The 23,869-nt window shown below is 42.3% G+C and overlaps 1 protein-coding gene across 3 annotated transcripts in view; it reads left to right on the forward strand.

The window, feature by feature from the left end:
* Positions 1-19,301: 19,301 nt before the first annotated feature.
* ISM1 (isthmin 1) overlaps positions 19,302-23,869 on the forward strand; it is a 73,851-nt gene continuing 69,283 nt past the window's right edge. The window contains exons 1-2 of one of the 3 annotated variants that reach the window (XM_032351426.1): positions 19,316-19,334; positions 19,530-19,712. In XM_032351426.1, the coding sequence (XP_032207317.1) occupies positions 19,575-19,712 (138 nt within the window). In that variant the 5' untranslated portion in view covers positions 19,316-19,334; positions 19,530-19,574. Of the gene's footprint in view, positions 19,713-19,864; positions 19,938-23,869 lie in introns of those variants that run through there. The other 2 variants (XM_032351425.1, XM_032351427.1) reach the window with 2 other exon arrangements.

The raw sequence follows: 23,869 nt of genomic DNA on the forward strand, positions 1-23,869 counted from the left end.
TGAAAGACCAGAGTGACAATGAGAAGGTCAAGGCTGTTGGAGGGGCCTTGGGGCCTGAAGAAAGCCTGGCTGAATGGCTGGCTCTGGGGGTGACAGCTTGGTGAACTCCAAATGTATTTTGGGGGTACAGAGCCAGCAGTAGCATAAACTGCTACTTCTATGCTACCAAAAGTTACTTATCTAAATGCTTATGTGCAAAGAAAGAAAATGAGAAGAGGAAAATGCAGATTTTCACTCTGATATAATGACCCATGTAAACCTTAACATGAAGAAAAATTGGGGATGAAGCAGCAAAAAATTGTAAGTTTTGTCAAATGATAAACTTTTTGAAGATCTCCAACCCTTCTAATCTCTGCCACCCCCAACCCCATCCCCCACTCCAGGCTAAGCAAAGTCAGAGGTGTGCTGATAAAGAGTAGCTTGGGGTGGGGGAAGGGGGCACTTGGGGAGTGGGGGAGCCCTGATTTGTAGCATTTGCTGGTTTCCTATGGTATAAATATTCACTCCGTGCCTGATTTCAATCTACGAACATGAAGTACCATCACTGAACACAGAGTCGGGAGGAGATGTGTAAAAACACAGCATTATACAGTTTTCCCACCGCATAGCTATGACAGATATGAATAAATTCAAGAGCAGAGGTCATGATAAAATGGAAAATCATGAGGAAATGTTAAATTTTGAGTATTACCTTGCTTTTGGTATAATTTATTTACGTGCACATTTACGTCATTTAATTCTTAATAATGGTCATGTTTAAAAGCAGCTTACAGAATTCCCGGAAATTTAACATTTGGCTCTCACAAGCCTGTTTGCCTTTCTTCAGCACACCACTGATGGTTCCATGTAGCACAGGATATGGGCTCGTGATGGGAGATCAGTGAGCTTCACTGGCCTCCCTGAGCGAATGGGAATATCTGTCCTATCATTCCAATTCTAGAAAAGGTCTCCCTCACCAGAGTACTCATTAGGAAGTAGTTGCTAAGCATTATCTACATGCTCAGTAACTGGGTGCTAGGGACTAGGGGAAAGAAATATCATGTACGGAAAGTTACTGTGCACCAGTCACTGTCCTAGAATCTTTATTAATGGAATTAATACCTGCAATAGCCCTACAAGTAGCTCGTATTATTATTCCTATTTCTGGAGAAATATTGGTGCACAGAGAGTGGGCAGATTGATAAGGTAACAATTTGAACCTTCTCTCTAAAGTTAAAGAGGGAACAATGAAGTCAAATCTCTCCTTCAGCAATCCCATGAAGAGCCACGTGAATATGCATCTTTTTCATCTGCAAATACTCAACTTTATGTCCACAGATCAAACTTTCATATCTTGTTCAGGTACTGAAAGTGTTTTTTGTATTTTTAAGGACCTCCGTGCACTTGAGATAACAGTCTATTTTAATAAGATGAGCCTTTATGGATAAAAAAAGAGAATTAAGTTAGGTGATAGGATTAAAAAAAAAACAACAATTACTTGACTCAGTTAACATGGTCAATACTTGCATTTTTAATTAGCAGTGACTTATCACACATTTTTATAGTCATTGACTACTTCTCTTCATGCCCCGTTTTGTAGAGATTTAAATTATAAAAATAGTATATATGCCTATTAAAAAATACAAACTGTGTTAGATGGAAAACAAAGAAAGAAAGTAATTTGTACTATCAAATCATCTTTTTAAACTTCAGAATGGAGCTGGGGCCTGGGGGCTTCAGACTAAGAAATGTAAAACCTTCAAGGATAAACTCACCTTTTAAAACAATTTCTGACCCAACTCTTTAAATCCATTTTAAAACCATAGTACATGTGCCTCTCCGAGGAAAAAAACTCTTTATCCAAGTGCTCGTCACCTTGGTTCCCACCAAAAACAGATTAGCAAAATCCTTTCTTTCGCATAAAACTTAATAACGCTGTAGGGCTTCTCAGAATCCTCATGAATATAATAACTCAAATAATATTATTCAAGCCTCTATACGTTTAAAGACAGACTTAATCAGTCTTTTGAGCATTGATTGGTTTTGGATTTCCATAGTTTTATTTTAATTTTGAGACCCCTCAGTTCCAAGTCTCAAACAACCTAATTAGCCTTCACGACAAACTTCCCCACCTTGGAGGGAAACAGGGTGACAGAGACTCCCCTTAGCGGGCTGAGTTGTTCTGCCTGTCTGGGCCATTTTTAGTCCTTTACTTTACATCTACAGCTCACAATCTTCCCCGCCATTTCCAGAATCCCTTGTTGGAGTTTTCAAGGGCCCAGTTTGCCCAGCGCTGTAATAGAATTCTTCCCCTGGGCATGGAAATATTGTTGGAGCCTCCTTTAATAATTTTAACAGGCTGTGGTACAAAAAGATGTTTATTCCGCATGGGGCAAAGTGCAGGAGGAAACGCCTGTTTAATCGTGCCAGCTGAATTAACTCCACTCTGAATTTAGCATGAGGTAGCTTGTAGTTTAAGGGCTGAAGACAGATTAGGGCCCAAGATGTCAGTTTAGAAAGCAGTGGGGGTATCTTCACACACACACACACACACACACACACACACACACTCTCTCTCTCTCTCTCTCTCTGCTCAGGGCCACCTCTACCTGCCCTTTCTGACTGGAGGGAAGAACAGACAGAACAGATCATGGTGAAAAGGGAAAGCAGAGGGCAGGCGTTGGTCACCATGCACAGAGACACTGGACTCCACCAGGCCTGGCCTCCCCTCCAAGATGGAGCTCACAGCTGAACCTCATTGAGCACGTATACTGTCTCTTGCCAAAAAGCACCAATGCCTTGGTCCCCGAATTTTCTTGGGAAAGTCTGTTACTTGAACTCCAGAAACAAATCTGGTTGAATGGCTCCTCTGCTTAAGACCCTTTGCCTGGGGCGCCTGGGTGTCTCAGTTGGTTAGGCAACTGCCTTTGGCTCAGGTCATGATCATGGAGTCCCAGGATTAAGTCCTACATGGGGTTCTTTGCTCAGCAGGAAGTCTGCTTCTCCCTCTGACCCTCCCCCATCTCATGCTCTCACGCACACTCTCTCTCCCTCTCTTAAATAAATACATAAAATCTTAAAAAAAAAAATCCTTAGCTGACCCATGATAACCTCTCTAAGAGCGCCCCCCCCCCAACTCCAGCCAGACACACATGCCCTTCACCCCTTTACAGAAGCCACGCAAGCTTCATTTTTATGCCTTGGACGTGTCAAGCCCTCTCCCACCTCCAGAGATGTTTTAAATGGTGATTTTTCACTTGAAACTGTCCTAGCATGTCCCCACAGGACATTCAGGTCTCTCTTTAGAGGCCAGCTCCTCAGAGATGTCTTCCCTCAAGTTCTCTGCCTCCTCTCATGAGGGAGGAAATGAGAGGAAAAGGGAAGGAGTCAAGAGAGGGGGTGTAGGTGGGTAAGGAGGGGCTCAGCCCCTCTAAAACCCTGCTGAGAGACTGTGTAGGACAGGCTTCCCAAGAAAGAAATGGGAGTACTTGCCCACCACCTCCTGTGTCCTCCCTGGTGGAGGTCAGCCCAGGGCACTCATCATGGCATGCAGGCAGGATGCACCTCTGTGGTCAGGGAAGAGTCTCAGGCAAAGTTTCTGGGGAGCAGAGATGGAAGTCCTTGGCATCTGTCAGCAGTGCCAAGATAACAGGAGATGTAGGCAGTGTGGACAACAAACTATTGTGTAATCCTGAGGGGATTAAATAGATGCCCAGCATTCCTGAACTAGGATCAGTCTGGAACTTGGACATCTTGAATTTGAGCCCCAGCTCCTGCTCTAACTCACTGTGCACACCTGGGTGGCACCTTCCCTCTCCAGGGCTGATTTTTTGACAGTAACATGGGGAGATGGATCATAGCAGCGTTTCCAAAGTATGGAATATGGACAGGTGGTATAGAGGGAAGCTTATGTAATAAATGGTTGGATATCCTCTAGTTTTAAGGATGATGCATTTTTTATCAGACAGGTAACTCTGACTGCTAAAACCAATATCTCCTGAATTCTCAGTAGCTTGATACAGTAAACATTGATTTTTCAATCAATGGATCTGGACTGGACAGTGGGGGCTGGTGGGAATGGCAAGGAGGGTGAAGGGCGATGGGGACAGACCTCTGATATATAAGATAATTTAAATATCAAGGCTCCTTCCCTCAACTGACTCTGCCACTTTCAAAGAACCTGGAGTCCTAAACTGTGTTCTTTGCCTCTAGCCAGTAGACAAGGAAAGAGAGAGGGGGATAGATAGCACAGGAGATTTCAGGAACCAGATCTAGAAATGAGTAAATCATTACACTGATTCTGACCATTCTTGATCTAACCAGTCTTGTCCAGAATGTGGCCACATGGTCCCACCTAACTTGGAAAGGTGATCTTTCTATGTGCCCAGGAAAATAGCAAATGAGGCTTGGTGATGCGCACATAGAATGATCACTACCACGGTATGTATGTGCCTACAGATACACAGAGATACAGAGATGGATGGGAAAAATACAACAACACACCAGACTTTTGATTTCATGGATATTATTGCTTGCATAGGGGTAGGTGGAAATGTTGATTTAAATGACTGATTTCAAATTAAGTCAAAGAAAGATTGGGTTCATGATAGGGGAGGAGTTGTGCAGATGTGGCAAATTACAAATGTAGGATGTGTCTTCCAACTACACAATTTTATAAAGAATTTGTTCAAGTTTTGTGTGGATAAATGTGAAATGTGAACCTGAGTCATAGATGATTTGGCTCATTTCCCTGGGAATTTTAGGAATCAGTTAGCTAATTCTGCAACAATGCTATAAGTCACCCTAAAGTCACAATCACCCTAAAACTCAGTAGCTTAAAATGGTAATCATTAATCCACCTGTCTGCAGAGGACGTGGGGTCAGATGACCTCACCTGGGCTCAGCTGGCCTTGGCTGAGGCTGTGGACTAGGTCCAGGTCTGCTCCGTACATCTCACATCTTCCTTAGAACTGTAGTTGCCCCAGGATAGAAGCAAAACACATAAGAAGAAACGGTGTCTTGTAAGATCCGGCTTCAGAACTGACATCCCATTGTCTCTACCCACAGGCCCCAAACCAAGTCACGTGTTTAAGCCTCATATCAATGGGGCAGGAAAATACACTCCACTGAAGAAATGGAAAAAATAGTACAATCCACCACGGGTCCCCACAAAGATATCCATAGGAGGAATGAGAGATCCTGGGGAGAAAAGAAGGGGAGGATGAGAATAAAATTCACAGCCTATTTGCATAATTTTACTCATTACCCAAATTTAGTCTGTTATCAGTTCCTCTGATCATGTGGTTTCTTACTGCAGTTAATCAAATGATAAATGCTGAACATATAGAGAGTCAAATTAGACCAAATATAATATGTCCCCTTCCTCTCCTTTCATAAGGTGCTAATAAACAGCTTCCTCAAGGTCTCTGGGAGCCTCAAGCCCTTTGCGGAGAAAAAAATATCCATTACCTGGTGATGTCTTCATGGATCTGGAAAGCACCCAGTAGGATCTCAAGATCAGCAAGCCAGTGTGGGGTTTTTTTCCCCTTATGTGGCATCTCTGTTAGAGAAAAGAACACCGCACAATGTGCCTTTGCAGCTCTTCCCATCAGATATTGGAGTCTATTTGTTCACACTCTGAATCTGTACCATCTTGTGACTTACTGTAGATAACAGAATACAGCAGAAATGATGCCATACAAGTTCCAAAGGCTGAGCTAGCCTTGGAATCTTCCATTCTTTCTCGGACCCTGTCACCATTAAAAGAACAAATTCCAGCAGGCTGGCTAAGTATGAGATACCACATGGAAGAGAGCTGTGTTACCCCTGCTGAGGCGACCGTGGAGGGACCAGTCCTCAGCCCACCGATGCATGAGAGCCACCAGCTTACCAAAAACACCTCAACCAATTCATTGACTGTTGAGAAATAATAAATCGTTCTTTTAAGGCACTGAATTTGGAAGCTGTTAACAAGGCAGCAGTATTTACTGATACAGATGGTCGGTAGTCAACCCAGTGTTTCCCCCTCCCCAATACCTGATGTTGGACTTGGCCATGGTGCCTTGTTTAATGGAATGTAAGTGGATGTAAGGGCCAGGACTTTCTTGTTCCTTTGGCTTGAGTCCTGGAATGCAGGCATGGGGAACAGACTTGAAACTGACTCAAGGGGCACGTGGGTGGCTCAGTTGGTTAAGCCTCTGCCTTGGGCTCAGGTTATGATCCCCGGTTCCTGGGATCGAGCCCCACATCAGGCTCCCTGCTTGGCAGGCAGCCTGCTTCTCCTCACCCACTCTTGGTCCCCCTGCTTGTGCTCTCTCTTTCTCTGTCAAATCAATAATATCTTTAAAAAAGATAAGAAAAAAAAGGAGTGCGCCTGGGTGGCTCAGCCAGTTAAGGCAGCCTGACCTGCCTTTGGCTCAGGTCATGATCTCAGTCTCACATTGGGCTCCCTGCTCAGCGGGGAGTCTGTCTCTCCCTCTGCTTGCTGCTCCCCCTGCTTGTACACACACACACACACACACACACACTCTCTCTCTCTGTCAAATAAATAAAATCAGAAAGAAAGGAAGAAAGAAAGAGAGAGAAAGAAAGAAAGAAAGAAAGAAAGAAAGAAAGAAAGAAAGAAAGAAAGAAGAAAGAAAGAAAAAGAAACTCACTTAAAACCAATACTCCATCCTGGACCAGCCAAGATCAGTGAAACCACAGCTGACCTGCAGATTTGTCAGTGTAAATTAAAATATTTGTTACTAAGTTATTATACTCTAGGATGCCTATTATCTTACTCTATGAAATAGCAACATCCTTGAAAACATAAAACAGTTGTTTATTAGTTATATACTAACTGGACAGTACTAGGAAATTTTACAAGACAAAGAATCCTATTATGAATTCTTTTTGTAAAATGCAGTTCACGGAGCAACATCTTTAATTAAACTGACTTTTGAATTTAGATTTTGTGGGGTTTTTTAAGCGTATTTATTTGTTTTTTAGTCATCTCTATACCCAGTGTGGGGCTTGAACTAATGATCCCAAGATCAAAAATTGCATGGTCTTCCAACTGAGACCTGGAGTGCTCCTGAGGTGCTCCTGAATTCAGATTTCTTATATTCAGTGCTGGATTAAATTGAGATTTACATGAAGTCTAAAGAAGGGTTCTAGTCCTAATTCCACCAACTGATTTATTAGTACTCTTTGGCAAATCTGAGCACTAGTAGCATTATCTGAAAAAATGCTGTCCTTTGTCTAGCTTATGAGAGTACTGTAATAGAAAAGAGATCCTAGGTTTTTACAAAATAATATGCTCTTTAGTTCAAAATAGCATCTTTTTAGAGCATATAAGATTATACTGAGGAATTTATAAGAAATCTAGTCAAAACCTTTTCTAAGCTGTATCTACAGACTATTTTTTATTCTTATTTTTACTGATTAGGGTAACTTACAGAGTGCACAAATATGAAACATACAGCTCAAGTAATTTTTACATATTAATGTCATATGCAATTACCAGACCAAAATATCGACCACCTCCAGTACTGGTGTTCTCCTCATGCCCCATCCCTGTCTACACCCCGTCCAAGGCACGATTCTGACATCCCAGACCCTTGGATTTGTTGTACCTCTTCTTGAGTTTCATATGAATAGAATCATAGAGAACGTGCTCTTTGGTATCTATTTTTCCATTAAACATTATGTCTGTGAAAAGTTTCTCTATTGTTACATACAGCAGGCAGCCATCAGCTCTTTTCCACTGATGATTAATATTCCATTGTGTGCCTATTTCAAATACTGTTTACCCATTCTAAAACTGATAGACATTTGGATTGTTCCCAGCTGTGGACTATTAGGAATAAAGCTGCTATGAATATCCTCACACACATGTTTTTCTGTGATTCTGTTGCATGTATCTCTCTTAGTGATATTTTAAGTAGTATTTCTGTGATATAAGTATTCAAGAATAGAGGTTGGCTGAGTGCATTCTGATAGAATCATACAAGATAATACACTGCAGTCATTAAAAGTTTTCTTTTAGATGAGTTTTAATGGACATATTAAATATGGTTTCAATTATGTCTCCAAACTATATAAAAGCATCTAAATAGGTATATAGGCTATGTGTGTTTGCATGTACATATATATGTATGTGTTTGGTGTGTATGTGTTTGTATAAACAGGAAAGAACTGTATCAGAAGGCAAACAGTGATTTTTAGGTGATAGAAGTGTATATAATTGATTTTCCTTTTTTATAATTTTCCACATTTTCAACAGTGAAAATATATGACTCTTCAAATTACAAAAGTGCTTAATAAAAAATTGAAAGTGACAAATCTACTCATTAGTAAAATCTTAGAATATAAATCTTATATTACATTTTTTGCAATACTTTCAAAAAATTAATATATTTACTTAACCTAAATGATATATAAAATCTTACCCCTACCACTACTGCTAATGAGTTGGGATTGGTATGGTCAGGCCAAGCCAACATCCTCCTATGTGATTCTGCCTAGACTATCCCATGAATCCAGCTTTTCATTAATATTATTATCCAATTGTACAATAACCAGGAAGAGCAACCATTCTAACACAAGAGAGAAAGAAGAGCAAGGAGAAGGCAATATCTTAGGGCTTCATTGATATACTAGAAGTACCAGATGAATCTCAATAAATAAATCATTATAAAGTACCTAGAAAATTAATATTATAATTTATCATGTTGTAGTTGTGCATTATGTTGCAGAAATGAACTCTTTTATAATGACATATAGGTTTACTATGTTTCAAAATATGACCTAATATTTATTTATTATTCGACTTACAGTAAATATTTTTTATTTTAAATATTACCTTCTAAGAATGTAAATGTCTTATTCAGCAAGATCTTCATGGCCTCAATTAAACCTACATTCTCATATAATTTGGCACAAGAAATCATCTGAAAAATCAAGCAAAAAAGGAATCTGAGAAACAGAAAATCCTTCAGCTCCAAATATTTCCTTTTAAAATCTCTCTAGTCCAAGGGTTAGCAAATTACAGCCAGGCTGGTCTACTGTCTCTTTTTTTGTATGGTCCCTGAACTAAGAATGGTTTTTACATTTTTAAACAGGTATACTTTAAATAATTTTAAAAGTACATATGTTGGGGCGCCTGGGTGGCTCGGTGGGTTAAGCTGCTGCCTTCAGCTCAGGTCATGATCTCAGGTCCCTGGGATCGAGTCCAGTATCGGGCTCTCTGCTCAGCAGGGAGCCTGCTTCCTTCTCTCTCTTTCTCTCTCTGCCTGCCTCTCCGTCTACTTGTGATCTCTCTCTGTCAAATAAATAAATAAAATCTTTTTTTTAAAAAAACGTATATATGTAATGTCCTTAATTTTTCTTCTTGTCCCACAAAGCTGAAAAATGTTTACTCTCTAACCCTTTATAGAAAAATGTATTGATACCTGCTCTTTCTAGCCCATCTGTGACACCATAAGTTTTTGTTTACATACTACTGAAAACAAGTGGTATTTTGGCAGAGATAATTCTATGTGAAAACAGCACTAAATCCTCAACATACCCATTTTATTTTCCTTTTAAACTAGGAGTTCTCTATTTCCCAGCTGTTTTGCAGTTGGGTAGGGCCTGGACTGAGCTCTGGCCAATGGATTTCTGAGCAAAGTTCCATATAAATTTTTTCTCTTCTCTTTTCACTGAATAAAGGTTCTAGAAAATGCATAGCCACTGAACAGAAGGTGTCTGACCCCCTTACTCAAAGGAAGTTTGCTCTTTAATACCAAAGTGTTGTGCTTTAAGTAAGCAATCACTTTTTTTGTGTTAAGTCACTGAGCTTCAGGGAAGGGAATGTTTGTTATAGGAGCTGGTATTACTTGCCCTGACTAATACATCTATAGGAAATTTTTCAATATTGTTGTGCCAGATATCACCATTGCATATTGTTTACACACACACACACACACACACACACACGCACACACACACATGAAAGAGTGAGAACAGTTTATCCTTCAGGCTTTGTGAGTAATCAAAACATCCCTTTAAAGTATTATTTGATTTTCACATCACCAACAAATAAAATCTTTATTCCCAAACACTACTTTCTGTTCATCACTCGTGGATAAAACAACTACAGTTTCAGAACTAAGTTAGACACCAGGTAAATAAAGGAAAATCCCGACCTTTGTAAAATAACAGTCATCCCAAATTTGAGCTCCAGAAATATATAAACAAGCTCTTTCATGCTTATTCTTCCAAGGGGCTATTTCTCATCTAACTTTCATCATCCTGTTTAGAGTTTACCAAATGAGAATCTTCAGATTTCAGCTTAGACACATCTGGCTCACAAATGAGGCACCACACCCCCAAATATTGTGAAATCCTTGCCATAAGCCTTGGTGATGAGATCTTGTGTTTATTAGTAAAGATGTGAGAAGCAGTCGGTCTTAAAGCTGTTTTGCATGGAGACATCTCTGATGTGGCATCTTAAAGCTGTCAGTCTGCTCTTTCTCTGCTGAGGACCAGCTGTCTCATTCCTTTCTAAATGCAAATTTACCAGTTTTAACTTTCTTTCAGGTATAACTTCATCGGGGGTTGTTGAAAAGATTATTTCCAAAACTCCTCAATTGTTTAAAAAAAAGAGAGAGAGTATATTTCTAGCCTGTTGGGTTTTTTCTTCATATGACTGAGCTCTTTTTAACCTCTCTTTGCATTTGAAAAAAAATGTGACACAAAGTTAATGTATTTATTATTTTTAAATCACTGAAATCAGTTGTGAGTAATAAAAATGTATTTTGCTTTTGTCTTACACCAGGTCTGGCTTGCTACACCCCTCCCCCCAAAAGAGATTGAAGTGAAACGTTTAAAAATGAATTGATAATGACTTCTGATAAGCCCAAACAAAAAAATAACTGATTCATACAAGAAAGTCACCCTCTAATATGTTCGCAGCCCACTGCCCGGTGGTGACTGGACAAGGCTGACAAACAACTTAGAACAAAATGGCATAGGTTCCTGGGAGATCAGATAAATTTGTGTATTTTCTCTCTTTCCACATTAAAAAAAATAGAACCCACCAACATATCCTCGGTCAAGAATTAATCTCACTTAACCTCACAAAAATGTTTCGAGATCTTTGCACCTTGGAAGAGATTCCCAAACAACTGGGCAAATGCACTTCATGGGCTTCATGGGCTTCATAGGCCCTGTGGTGTAATGTGCTAAGAACACACCATCCAGTTAAGTTTTCCTGCCCAAAGTGCATAATCTAAAATTAATCTTGGAAAACCAATCAGGCAAGTATAAACTGAAGGTCTTTTGGTAAAGTCAATTGGCCTAGCCTTTTTAAATGTGTTAATGACCCGAAAGACCAAAAGAAAAGGGGGCTGGGGACTGTTCAAGACAGATGTAAAGAGACATGACAATGGCAATGAAATGCAGTGAGCAATTCTCACCTGAATCCTGGATCCAAAAAAAAAAAAAAAACTTATAAATGATATGGTAGGGACAGTAAGAAAATGTTGAATAAGGATTGCAAATTAGATAAGATGATTGTATCAGCGGTAAATGTCCTAAGCAAAATTATACTATGATGATGTAGCAGAATCTCTTCATTTTTAGGAGATATATGCTGACATGTTTAGGGTGAAGGATTATATCCAACAGCTTTTCCTATATTACAAAACTGCCACACAACAGCAACTATGTATTTAGCTCATTATTCTATTTAGGCTGGGCTCAACTGCATGCTTCCTGTTATCTTCATTGGGTCCCCTTACCTGTGTGTACGATCAGTGACAGGTCAGTTACGTGGCTCTGCTTCTGGGGATATGCTGGGTGTTGGGTGGGGTGACTAGGACCCTGTCTCTTTTCCTCCAGCAGCCTAATCCTGTTTTTTTCACATGGCAGTGACAAAGCTCCAAGACAGACACCAAGAGAGAGGAAGCACATGAGTCTTCTTGAGGTCCAACCAGAGACCTAGCACAACCCCTGTCACCAACCCCCCACCCCGTACTCCCCTCCACCCCCGCCACCCCAAGTAGCTGCTAGTTAGTCAACGCCAATCACAGGGCCAGCATGGTAGAGGGAAGATGTCTCCACATTGTGATGGGAGAAGCTACAAAGTCGTATTGTGAAGGGCCTGGGTACAGTGAAGGAAAAACTGATCATCTGTGCAATTTACCACATGGATGTCTGGTGTTCATTCAATTATACATGTAAACTTTTCTAGATGTTTGAAATTTTTCAAAATAAAAAGTTGAGGAGAGGGATAGAAGATAGCACAAGAAGCCAGATCCCAAAGAAAATATGTTGTAAAATTCAATTTGTATTAATGTTTCAAAGGCAATTCAAATGTATGGTGATAGAAGTCAGAACACTGGTAACATTTGGGTAATCAGCCTCTGGGGTGTTGGTAATCGACTGTTTCTTGATCTGGGTAGTAATAATTCCCCTGAGCTATACACTTAGGATATGTACTCTCTTCTATGTGTATGTCATACTTTCATTTTTTAAAGTTTACTTTGAAAAACAGAACATTGGTCTTAGGGCCATGGACCCTAATTCTGCCACCAAGTCTCTTTGCAGTATTGACAATGTCTACTTAATTCTCTGGACCTCAGTTTCCTCATCTAGAAAAGGAAGCTGGATATTGAATTCTAAGCTCCCCTTCCAACATCCAGACTCTGAGATTCAGCTCTGAGTGAATAGTTCACTCACTTCCTGCTCAGAAATTGTCAGAAGTTTAAATATATATATTTTTATATATATTTATATTATTTAATTTTTATTTATTTAATATATACTTATTTAATTTATATATATTTAAATATATAATATATATGTTTAATATATATTATATGTAATATATGTATAATATATGTAATATAATATATATTATATGCAATATAATATATATTAAATTTAATATATATTATAAGTATATACTTAAAAGTATAATATAATAATTTAAAATATATTAAATAAATATTAATTTAATATATATTAAATTAATATTTATTCATAAATATTATTTATGTAAATAATGTCTACGAATAAATATTAATTTAATATATATTAAATTATTAAATATATTATATTATAAATAAATATATTGTATATAATATATATTAAATATTATTTGACTTATATATTATATATTATATAAATTTAATATACATTTATTTAAATAAAAACTTATTTAATATATATTAAATTATTAAATATATTATTATATATACTATTATATAATATATAATGTATATATTAGATATAAATATTAAATACACACACACACACACACCCCTCCTTATAATAATGAAGCCCTTTTCTCTTCCAGGTATAGCATATCCCTGAGATTTTATTTTGCCTCCCAGAATTTGCACAGAAATAATTATAGCAAAGCAAAGGCAATAAACGGGTCTTTTAAAATCACAGATGAGAGCTACAAGGGCTCACTATTTTGCGGAAGATGTCATACTTTAATAGCACACTAGAAATGCAGTAAAGGACTGACCCTGCCACATAAGGAAGAACCATCATAAACCTTTTCAAAAAGCCAATCCAATCTCCCCACTGCTCTAGCTCATACCTGGGAAGGACAGCCCTCACTCGGGAATGCAGTTTCTGGGCTTCCTCAAAAGGTCATGCACTCAGTAGTCTCAGGTTCTTTGTACATTTAGGGGCTCTTGGGGTGAAGTAGAGAGTGCCACAAGAATACCCTCAGTCTTGACACGTTTTGCATGCTTGTGTGTGTGTTGGAGCATCAGGAAGCAGAATGTCGCCAGAGGTCCAGGTGTCCCATAAGCCTAGCTGTTGCTTCAGGGAGTGGAGGCCCTGGGGGTCCCTCTGAGCCTCTGAGGGTGGTGATTTTCTCACTTTTGAGCACTGTGACCCCCTCATAGTTCAAAGGACTCTAATGGAACAACACTTTGCACTTTTCGTTTGTTTGTGTTTCCTTGAGGGCTTAGGGTTTACCTCAGAGCCTTTCAGCTAGTTACAAGTTTCAGCAGTTTTCTAAAAGCTACATCCATTGAACAAATATTTATGGAGCATCTCTGATGTAAATTGGGAAGTGAGTGACACAGAGAAGCTCTCTGCTCTTACGGACATAATATGCTGTCCTTCATCTAGGAGAGAGAGAGACCTGGGACTATTCACCTTGCCCTGCTGTGGAAGTGATCGTTGAACTTCACAACATCCCTAGAGCAGCCATTCTCAGCTCCAAATTACAGATGAGAGAAACTGAGACTCAGGGAAGTATAATAACTTGCCCAAGAGGTTACACGGCTAAAAGAATCCATCTGCCCCCACCTTGCTGTGATTCCTTCATCAACAGCACCTGAGAGGAGGTGGTGCGATGTGCCAATCTCTCATAACAGGGATTGGCAAACCAAGTCATGTGGTCCAGCTGTCTGTTGTGTGCACCAAGTTTCACGAAAACACAGCCACACCCATTTGTTCATGGACTTTCTTTGGCTGCTCTCCTACTACAACAGAAGGTTTGAGTAGTTGCAACAGAAATCGTATAGCCTACAAAGTTTGTTATCTAGCCCTTGAAAGGAATGATTTTTCCCCCACCCCTTTATTAGTGAAGATAGTAAAAACTCCTGTAACAAACCCCCATATTTTAGTGGTTTAACACATTTTTTCAAGTTTATTTTTCAGTCACATAAAAGCCTAGCCAGGGTGTTCTGGGCATAGTCAGGGGTGGGGTAAGGGCTCTGCTCCAGGGATCCAGGCTGATCATTATTCTAAGATCATCCTGGGCAGACACATTCAGCCAGCAGGCCAGGAAAAAGAGAAAGGATCTTGCATAGGAGACTTCTATGGGCTAAACATGGAAGAGGCACACATGACTTCCACATTCTATTGGCCAGAATTCAGTCATGTGGCTGAATCTGAGTCCAGAGGATAGTGGGAAATGTAGTCTACTGGTATATCTGAAAAGAAACAATTTTGGTAAACACCTAATAGCTTCCACTGTAATCCCTAAATGCTAATCATTCTTACACCCAGTAAGTCTCTGGTTTTGACTTCTCTCAGTATGCATGTGTTTCATTTCTTTTTAATTGAGCCCTTACCTTTCTGAGCTACAAACTGAAAGATGTAAAGTGCCAGTGAAATGATACGGTGTCATGGATTTGCTTCAGAATAATCTGAGAGGAACGAAGTACATGAAAATATAAAATGAAATAAGATTGGCCATGAGTTTTGGTATGCAAGGGTTCTTTGTATTATTCTCTTTACTCTTGTATATATTTAAATTTTTCCCTAAGAAAAACATTCTTTTTAAGATTACTAATACAAGAGGCGCCTGGGTGGCTCAATCGTTAAGGGTCTGCCTTCGGCTCCGGTCATGATCCCAGGGTCCTGGGATCAAGCCCCAAATTGGGTTCCCTGCTCTGTGGGAAGCCTGCTTCTCCCTCTCTCACACCCCCCAGCTTGTGTTCCCTCTCTTGCTTTCTCTCTCTCTGTCAAATAAATGAATAGCTCTTTAAAAAAAAATTACTAATACAATTCTTTACTGTCTTGCAACAGTTTTCAGTAAGAAAAGAAAAAGGAACAACAATAAAATCCTGTCACAATAGACCACAAGATTCTCTTCAACAATATTTGCAAGGTGTTCTGGCTTGTTGTTGATTTCTCTTATTTTCTCCAAATATTCCAGTCAAATAAGCTTGTCTGCAAAAGAAACAGACCAAGAATACAAGATGAAATCTATGAGAAAGTAGTACAATCAAAAGACAGAAGAGTTCATATTTATAGGTCAGCCCCCTATAGTAGGAATACTTTAAGGAGAGTGAACTTATTAAGTAAGGTCTATATAAAGACCACATTTATTACAGTCATTAAACGAACACTGGTGGAGCAACTACTCCATGCAAAGCATTATGCTCAGGTCTAGAAATATAATGATGATGAGACAGATGTCCCTGTCTTGCAGCTGATATAAGTTGCTATAGCAAACATCCCTAAGTCACAATGGTTTTGAACAACAAAGTTTTACTTCTCATTATGCACAGTTAAATGCAGACACGTTTGGTCCCATACCTCCCTTTTGAGCAGTAACTCAGAGATTTGGGCTCCTTCCACCCAGAGTCCTTTTTTTATGTAGAAAGGAAAAATAGAGTGTGTATAGATATGCAGATATGCAAACAGACACATTCTACTAGGGCAAAGTAGATCAATAATAAAGGTATGGGGTATCTCGGTTGGTTAAGCAGCCAACTCCTGATTTCAGCTCAGGTCATGATCTCAGGGTTGTGAGATGAGGCCGGGAGTTGGGCTCTTGCTCAGCGCAGTCTGCTTCAGATTCTCTCTCCCTTTCCATTACCCCTCCCCCCACTCACACTCTCGTTCTCTCTCTCAAATAAAGAAAATCTATTATAATAGTAATAATAATAATAACAAGATATGCATAAATTGTTCTGAAAAAGGAGGTAGGATTTTTTAAAACTTTCATTAGCAATTGGTCCAATTCCATAAATGTGCTTGCAACCAAATTTGTTTTGGCTATTAAATTTCTAATTCCTTTTCCACAAAAATTATAATCCAGTTTTCCCTAACCCCTAAAATGCTGCCTGGCTTAGCAACTTTAGTCACAGAGTATGGACTTTCATCAATACTGGTTATGTGCCATTACTAGAACATAAACTCACCTGGAATTTGGATCTCACAGCGTGAAAGGATTTTAATAGGATTCATTCATACATTTGTTCAACATTTTATAAAGACTTCTGTCCCCAAAATTCAATTTACAATTTTTACAACATTTCACAAAGGCTTTGATCTCCAACTCGCCCTTTACAAATTTACAAGAATGTACACTCACTGCAAGGATTTCTTTCCAGAATTTTTTTAAAAGTTATTTTTCCTTAGGATCCAAAAATGTCAATTTTAGATGAGAGGAGAGGCAATTGAGGCTCACATGTGGGGACTGTATGTGATGGAAATACAGGACACAGCAGCCTGGATTCTAATTTAGACCAGCCTGCCTCAGGCAATAGGAAAGTCATTTGTCCCTGTGCACCCACATCATATAATCTGGCACAACTGGGGTTTAGAGCCAGGCTTAAACTCTCTCTGCCTTCAGGATTCTAGTTTGCCATCTTAATTTATATATTTCATCATTGTGCTGATTCTCCCGCCCTCCACCCCTTTCCAAGTGACTCTAATTAGAAAACACACAGGAGGATCCTTGTGGGGTCTGAAAACTGCTGGGATCCCCTCTTTGATCTCCCATCTGAACTGCGGAAGGTCTATTGTTTCAAATTCTCCCCCAGCGCTCTGGCTGACAATTATTTGACATTTCAGAGCCCAGAGATTTCAATGAGATGCCTGAGGGGACTGGTCGCCTAAAAATCCAAAGCAAGCACTCCCTCCAAACATCTCCCCTTTCTCCCCCTGCAACCCTTCCCCAAAGTACAGAAAAGGGAAAGATACCGAGTGCTTTATAAACAGCTGCCAATTCATTAATAAAATGCTAGGGCTGGTTAGAATTTTGAAAATGCTCACAGCATCTCCTAAGCGGCAACTAGCCTCAGCCCTTCCTTCCCCGGACACAGATTAAAACGCAACCATTACACCCTATCTTGACCACTGCTATTTAAATTCTGCAAAATGTCACGGTGACCTGAGGAACTTTTGGACTGATGAAGGGTTTCTTGTCTTAATTTGGGTAAGACTCCGCTGACGTGCCTTGCGTAAAGATGTGAAGTCGGAAGGTAGTTGACTTTAGAATCTTAAGTTTGTAGGGCGGAGAGAAAGGCAGAAACAGGACTCGGGGCGTGCAGGCGAAAAATGTTTATTTAATTTTGGTCACCTAAGCTAGACTCGGGAGGATCAGCCCAGGGAACCGGAGCCCCAGAAGCGAGGTAGGTTTGGAAATTTGCGAAACGGACGTGTGCGAACGCCTAGGCGGAGGGCTCCACACACTGGGAGGGACCGGGTGGGCGGGCACAGGGAAGGAGGGAAGGAGGAAACCCGGTAGGAGGCGGGGGAAGCGGATATAAAAGGTCCCAGCCGTGCATTGCGCTCACCACTCTGAGCCACTCGGGAAGGCAGGAGCCAGACCCTGATCGAAAGGGAAGGAAAAGCGCGCTGCCACTGCGGTTATCCGAGCCTGCCACCGGACCCACTTCGATCTCGCATCCGAGGCTAGGACTCCGCGCCCTCTGCTCAACCCCGGAGCCCTTCCACTCGCCCAAGGCCCCCAGCAAGGCATGAGCGGCGCGCGGGAGCCCGAGGCTGCAGCGCGGTCATGAGGCGGTGGCCCGGGAGCGGCGGTTGTGCGACGGCAGCCCCTAGGTCCCCTCCGGGAGCAGCGCCTCCGGGATGAGCCCCTCGACGCGCGACTGCCTGAGCTGAGATTGACCCCTAGTGCCCCAACTACGTCCTGCGCGCCTGAGCCGCGGGTTCCTGGCTCCAGAAGCTTCCAGCCGAGCCACCTGCGCGCTCGACCGGACCCACACCCACGCCTCACTTCCCAAGCTCTACCCGGCGCCGCGGGCGCGTGAAGAGCTGCTCTGGGAGTTGCGGCCCCCAGTCCAGGACCAAGTGTCAAGACCCTTCTGGAACGACACTTTATTATTCCCCTCGTACACACGCACGCAGTTTCGGCAAGGGGCGCACAGTGGCAGACACCTGGCTTGTCCTTCACCCTCTCGGTTCTCCATCACCACAACTCCTAACTCCACTTTGTCAATAAAGATTTCCAAACTCGCCCAGGCACCCCACCCACCCACAGCCCCGAGCCTCAGTACGCACAAGGTCTGCCCTCGCTCGCTACAGCGACCTCGGCAGCAGTGCGCGCACTTGGCGCAGCCCGGCAGGCGGACGCCGACCCCGGAGGGGCACCCGGGTCACCTCCAAACAGTGACAGCCCCTGTGCACGCGGGGCCCCCATCTGGAGTCGGCTCACCCTAGGACTCGGCGGCTGGGCGGCGCGGCCCGCGGCCCGAAGGAGCGCGGGGAGGAGGGGAGGTGGCTCGTCGGGTGAGTGGCTCCGGGCGGCAAGGGCGGGGGAGCCAAGCGTGGAGGTAACTCCGGGCCGCCACTGAAGCCCTCCTCCTCATTCTCCTCCTCCTCCTTCTCCTCCTCCTCCTCCTCCCCGCGCTCCTCTGGCGGCCGCTCCCGCTCCAGCTGCGGCGCCGCGGCCACATCTGGGGCGCCCATGTGCGCTCGGGGGCTCGGCTGCGCCCGCCCCGCCGCCGCCCCCGCCGCCCCCGCTACCCCCTGCCCGCAGGGTGGTCCCCGGCCCGGCCCGGGTCCCGGGCTGCCCCCCGTCCCCGCCGCCGCCGCCGCCGCCACCGGGGAGCGCCGGGGTTTGCTCCGCAGCCGGCTTGGACGCCCCCGGCCCCGCGGTGGCTCCGCCGTGGTGCGGCGGCGGCGGCGGCGGCGGCGGCGGTGGTGGCGGTGGCTCCTGCTCCCCCGGCCCGGCGCGCCCCGCTGAGCCCAGCGCCAGCCCCGCGGGCCCGGGGAGCGGGGCCCCGGCAGGGGCCGAGGCGGGAGCCGCGCTGCCGGGCTCCCGGGCTCCAACTCCTCCTCCCCCGGCGCCACCGCCGCCGCCGCCCGCCGCGCCGGGTCCTAAAGCCGCGCGTCTTAAGAGGATGGTGCGCCTGGCGGCGGAGCTGCTGCTGCTGCTGGGGCTGCTGCTGCTCACGCTGCACATCACGGTGCTGCGCGGTTCGGGAGCCGCTGACGGGCCGGACGCGGCCGCGGGCAACGCCAGCCGGACCCAGCTGCAGGTGAGTGCGCCGCCAGAGAGGGGCGCGCGTGGCTGCGGGGCCCAGGGTGGCGGGGTGCTGAGTTAGCACCCGCTGCATGCGTGGAGGCGGGTCTCCCGCCTCACCAAAGAGCAAATGTTTGGGCAGCAGCCGGGCGGGGGCAACCTGTCTCAGGCAGAGGCAGAGCGGGGGTAAGTGCCTGGAGGCTGAACCCTGCGTCGAGGTCTGGCAGACGCTCTCCTTCAGGTCTGTCACAGGTCGGGTACCTGGGGGGCGAGGCTTGGGATGCGCAGAGCAGGTGTGGAGTGTGTGTGTGTTGGCCTTAGGGTGCTGCCAGTCTCTGGTTGCCCTTTAGAGGCTGATTAATGTTACTCTGGGGGAGAGGGGACGACAGGGTTGGAGAGGCTTAACTAAGGGTAATATCCCCAACGTAGGTTTGAGAGGAAGAACCTCAGTGAGTCCGCCCTTTGGGAAAGTAACGCCAAAGATCAGGAAATAATTTCCCGAGGAGAATGGCCAGACACCCTCTGTCTGCCCAGGCAGTCCACGTGCCTCCCGTGTACGTCCCCAGCCTTTCAGAGGGCGCGGAGTCAAGCCACCTGTCGTGCTTAGGGCCGGGTCACCTGGGGCTTTCAGATGTCTAGTAAAGCCTTCCAGCGTTCTGCTCCTGTTGAGGGTCGCTTTAGGAACGGGATTCTGATGATCCGTTCAGCTCCAAGGAAGGGCGACGGTGGAGGAGGTGGGGGTCGCCTTTAGGGAGGGGAGAAGGGGCTTCAGACACAAGGTCAATTATCGCTTCCGAATGAAGGATTGCTCAGGTAGGAATTTCCTGCCGCTGTCTTGGAAGACGCTTTTCCTGGAGTCTAAGGGTGTTAGCAGTTGTCAACTTGGGACATGCGTAGAAATCAAAAAGGATTTTCCCAAGAAGCAGTGGGAATTTTCTGACTCCTAAAATCTCTTCCTCAAACCAGCCTCTCTAAAACTCTTTACTCTGCAATGTCCAGTTAAGTATTATTCATTGTTCCCAAGGGCTTTACAATCATTGCCCCAACTAATTCCTTTTTTTTACGTTTTGTGTAATTTTTGTGAAGAGTTCTGTTAAAGAGAGAATTCACTTAAATAGTTCCATAGTGCTTACTGTGTGCCACTGCATTAAGTGCTTTATAGAATTTCATTGATTTAATGAAGTTCTATACTGTAAATATGCCCCCTTTGCAGATGCAAAAACTGAGGCACAAAAGAGATTAGGAAATTTGCCAACATTCATACACTCCAAATTCTTGATTAAATTATACCAAGTTTTCTCTCTGCCAGGGTGTCATAGACTAAAGCAAGGTGATCCTTGCACGCAAATGCCAAACCAGGAGTGGAAAAACATACACCCCAGAGCTTGCAGTTCTTTTAAAAATTTGGGACATTTCTGAAAATGTCAATTCCCATGGGCCAACAGGTACAATGACAGGCTGATAGGATTCCTCTGGGGAAACTGAAGAGAAGAGACGCCCATTCTTTAGACTATGGTACATCTAGCAGTCTAACACTGTAGACATCATTCTTAATATCTTCAAGATTTCTGGAAGTCATATTTTATACATGATGCTTTCTTTCCTCATGGGCTCATGAAAAGCTGTAAAAATGGTGTTCTATGGAAAAGTAAATTTGGCAGATTTCTTTATGAGGTGTTTGCTATCATTAGAATAACCTGGGGTTGGCCTTTTCTGCGTGAACAGTAAGGTAATGAGAGAAGCAGCTGGTGGAAGTGGCAACTGCAAAGGGGAAGTGGATTAAATTTTCAAAAGGGCCTTTGGCTGAAGAACTTCCCCAAGAGGGCAAAAGAAATGGGGGATCTAGAAGGAGTAATGGTCCTAGGAATATCTTGGGTCCCAAGGAGCTGCTAATCCTCCGTTTCAGCTTATCTTGTAATAGTGTTTGGTTATTTGGTCTACTCTATGCACACTGATCCAGGCAGAATGATGAGTTTAACAGTTTGGTTCATAACTTTATTCTCTTTTGTAATTTGTTATTATAAAAGTTTTATATTCTTCCTGACTAAAGTTATTTCTTTGGCTCTCTAAAGATACTACGATTCAAATGGAGAAAGAGAGTATGTTCCACCAAGTGAGAAGGTCTGCAAAAGACATTTATTAGTATGTTGTTTTCAGCCCCGGAAATGTAATTCACTACTAGCAGGTGCATTTAAAAACAAAACTGGGGACACTATATTCTTCCTGTTTATTGGGCATTTTTAACCCATCTTAAGTCCCATTTGAGTTTGTTGCCTCTGGGATATTTTATTTAATTTTAATTTAATTTTATTTTGGCTCTGTGATATTTTAAGTTGCTAAACTCATTTTTTGTAGCCTGGAAGTTAACCAATCCTTATACTACCTTATTTATTTGTTATTACCGCTTAAAATATTCTAAAATACAAGGTTGCAGTTAGAAATGCACAATGGTTGGTTTATTTACCCAACAGTAGGGTATTTGGGATCTTTTAAAAAAGAGATACTCCCTTATTTAAGATCTGGTGGTTTGGACATATCAAGGACACCCAATAAAATAGTAGTAAGAATAACAACAATAATAGCTAAGATTTCTCAAGTGTCTTTTATGTGTCAGGCACTGTTCTTAACACTTTACGTATATCAACAAAAGTCTTGTGAATCAGGCACTATCGCTATCCCAGATTCAAATGAAAACATTGATGTTAGGTAACTTGTCTAAGGGTGCACAGCTAGAAGCTGCTTAATTTGTTTTTGTTACTTTATAGTGAAAAATCTTTGAAGATATTTGTATTCCAAGTTCTTAGCAAAGTCGTCATGCTGGCTGTAAGACAGAGAAGGCCTTTTAACAATTTAAATTTTCAAACACATCTTGACAGTCTTATTGTGTTAAATAGGAATATACATATTTATATATATACACATACATTGATAACATTATATATACATACTCACACATATATATAAACATGATCTAACACAATTTGGGGGGTAGTTTCAACATACTAGAAGATACATTCTTTTTTTAGCTCTGTGACTATCCCCATACTGTAGGTACGCTGTTAGGAGGTGGCAGTAAAATGCTTTGAGCATGCCATAATGTGGCTCATGAAAACAATGTCAGTCTGCGTACTGCTTTCAGTATTTTAAAATATCTTATAAGAAATTGTCCAGTTGTCTGCAACAGCTGCATAAAAATGCACAAAAAAACTTTAACTTTTTTCACTTTTGAATAAAATCTTACCTCCATTGAAATGAGTGTGTCATGTTAATCACAAACTCAGATTAGTTCTTTCATGTCTTTAATTGATAATAGTAATAAAACAATTACATATAATGAAGGCAGTCTGGAAGATAGAGCATTCTAAAATATAGAATCCACAGCAATAATAATTATTACTATAATATAATAATAATTATAATATAATATAATATAATATTATCATTATACCTCTTTTATGGCTGCCTCTCTACTAATCTCAGTCAAATTTAAAACCATGAATTTCTACCAATTTTAAATAATAAAGCTAAAATTTGTTAAGACAGTGAGATAGAAGCAAGTATTATAAACCACAAAATTGATATTTTTATAATATCATAATGGCAAACCAAGCTCTGAAATGTAACTCAATGTCTTTGTTCTCTGCATCCTAACTACCATCTATAAGAGCTTTCTTTCTTTATCCCTCTACTTGCCTTCAATAAAACAGCTTAGCTTCTCACTGCTTTTTTTTTTTTTTTTAAGATTTTATTTATTTATTTGACAGAGATCACAAGTAGGCAGAGAGGCAGGCAGAGAGAGGGAGAGAAGCAGGCTCCCTGCTTCCCTGGGATCAGGGCCCAAGCCGAAGTCAGAGGCTTTTAACCCTCTGAGGCACCAGGCGTCCCTATACTCACTGCTTCTGATGCAAAAGGTCACCTGAGCTATTTATAACAGTAGAAGCAAAAGGCACATTTATTTGAACTTAATACAAGTAAGTTTCCTTGCAATGGTTCTGTGGGATTGACAGTTTTTCTATAGCCTTTTCATAGGTGAGGAAATTGAGGCCTGGAGAGATTTGTGTAACTTGCCCAAGGCCACGCAGCTGTGGTGAACAGGGCCAGGATTCAGACGCAGGCAGGTGGATTGTGGAGCCCAAGTTCCTTTTCCAATTCCTCAGCAGGACTCCCAGCTCT

The sequence above is a fragment of the Mustela erminea genome, chromosome 7 (assembly GCF_009829155.1).
Source record: "Mustela erminea isolate mMusErm1 chromosome 7, mMusErm1.Pri, whole genome shotgun sequence".
Taxonomy (NCBI): Eukaryota; Metazoa; Chordata; class Mammalia; order Carnivora; family Mustelidae; genus Mustela; species Mustela erminea.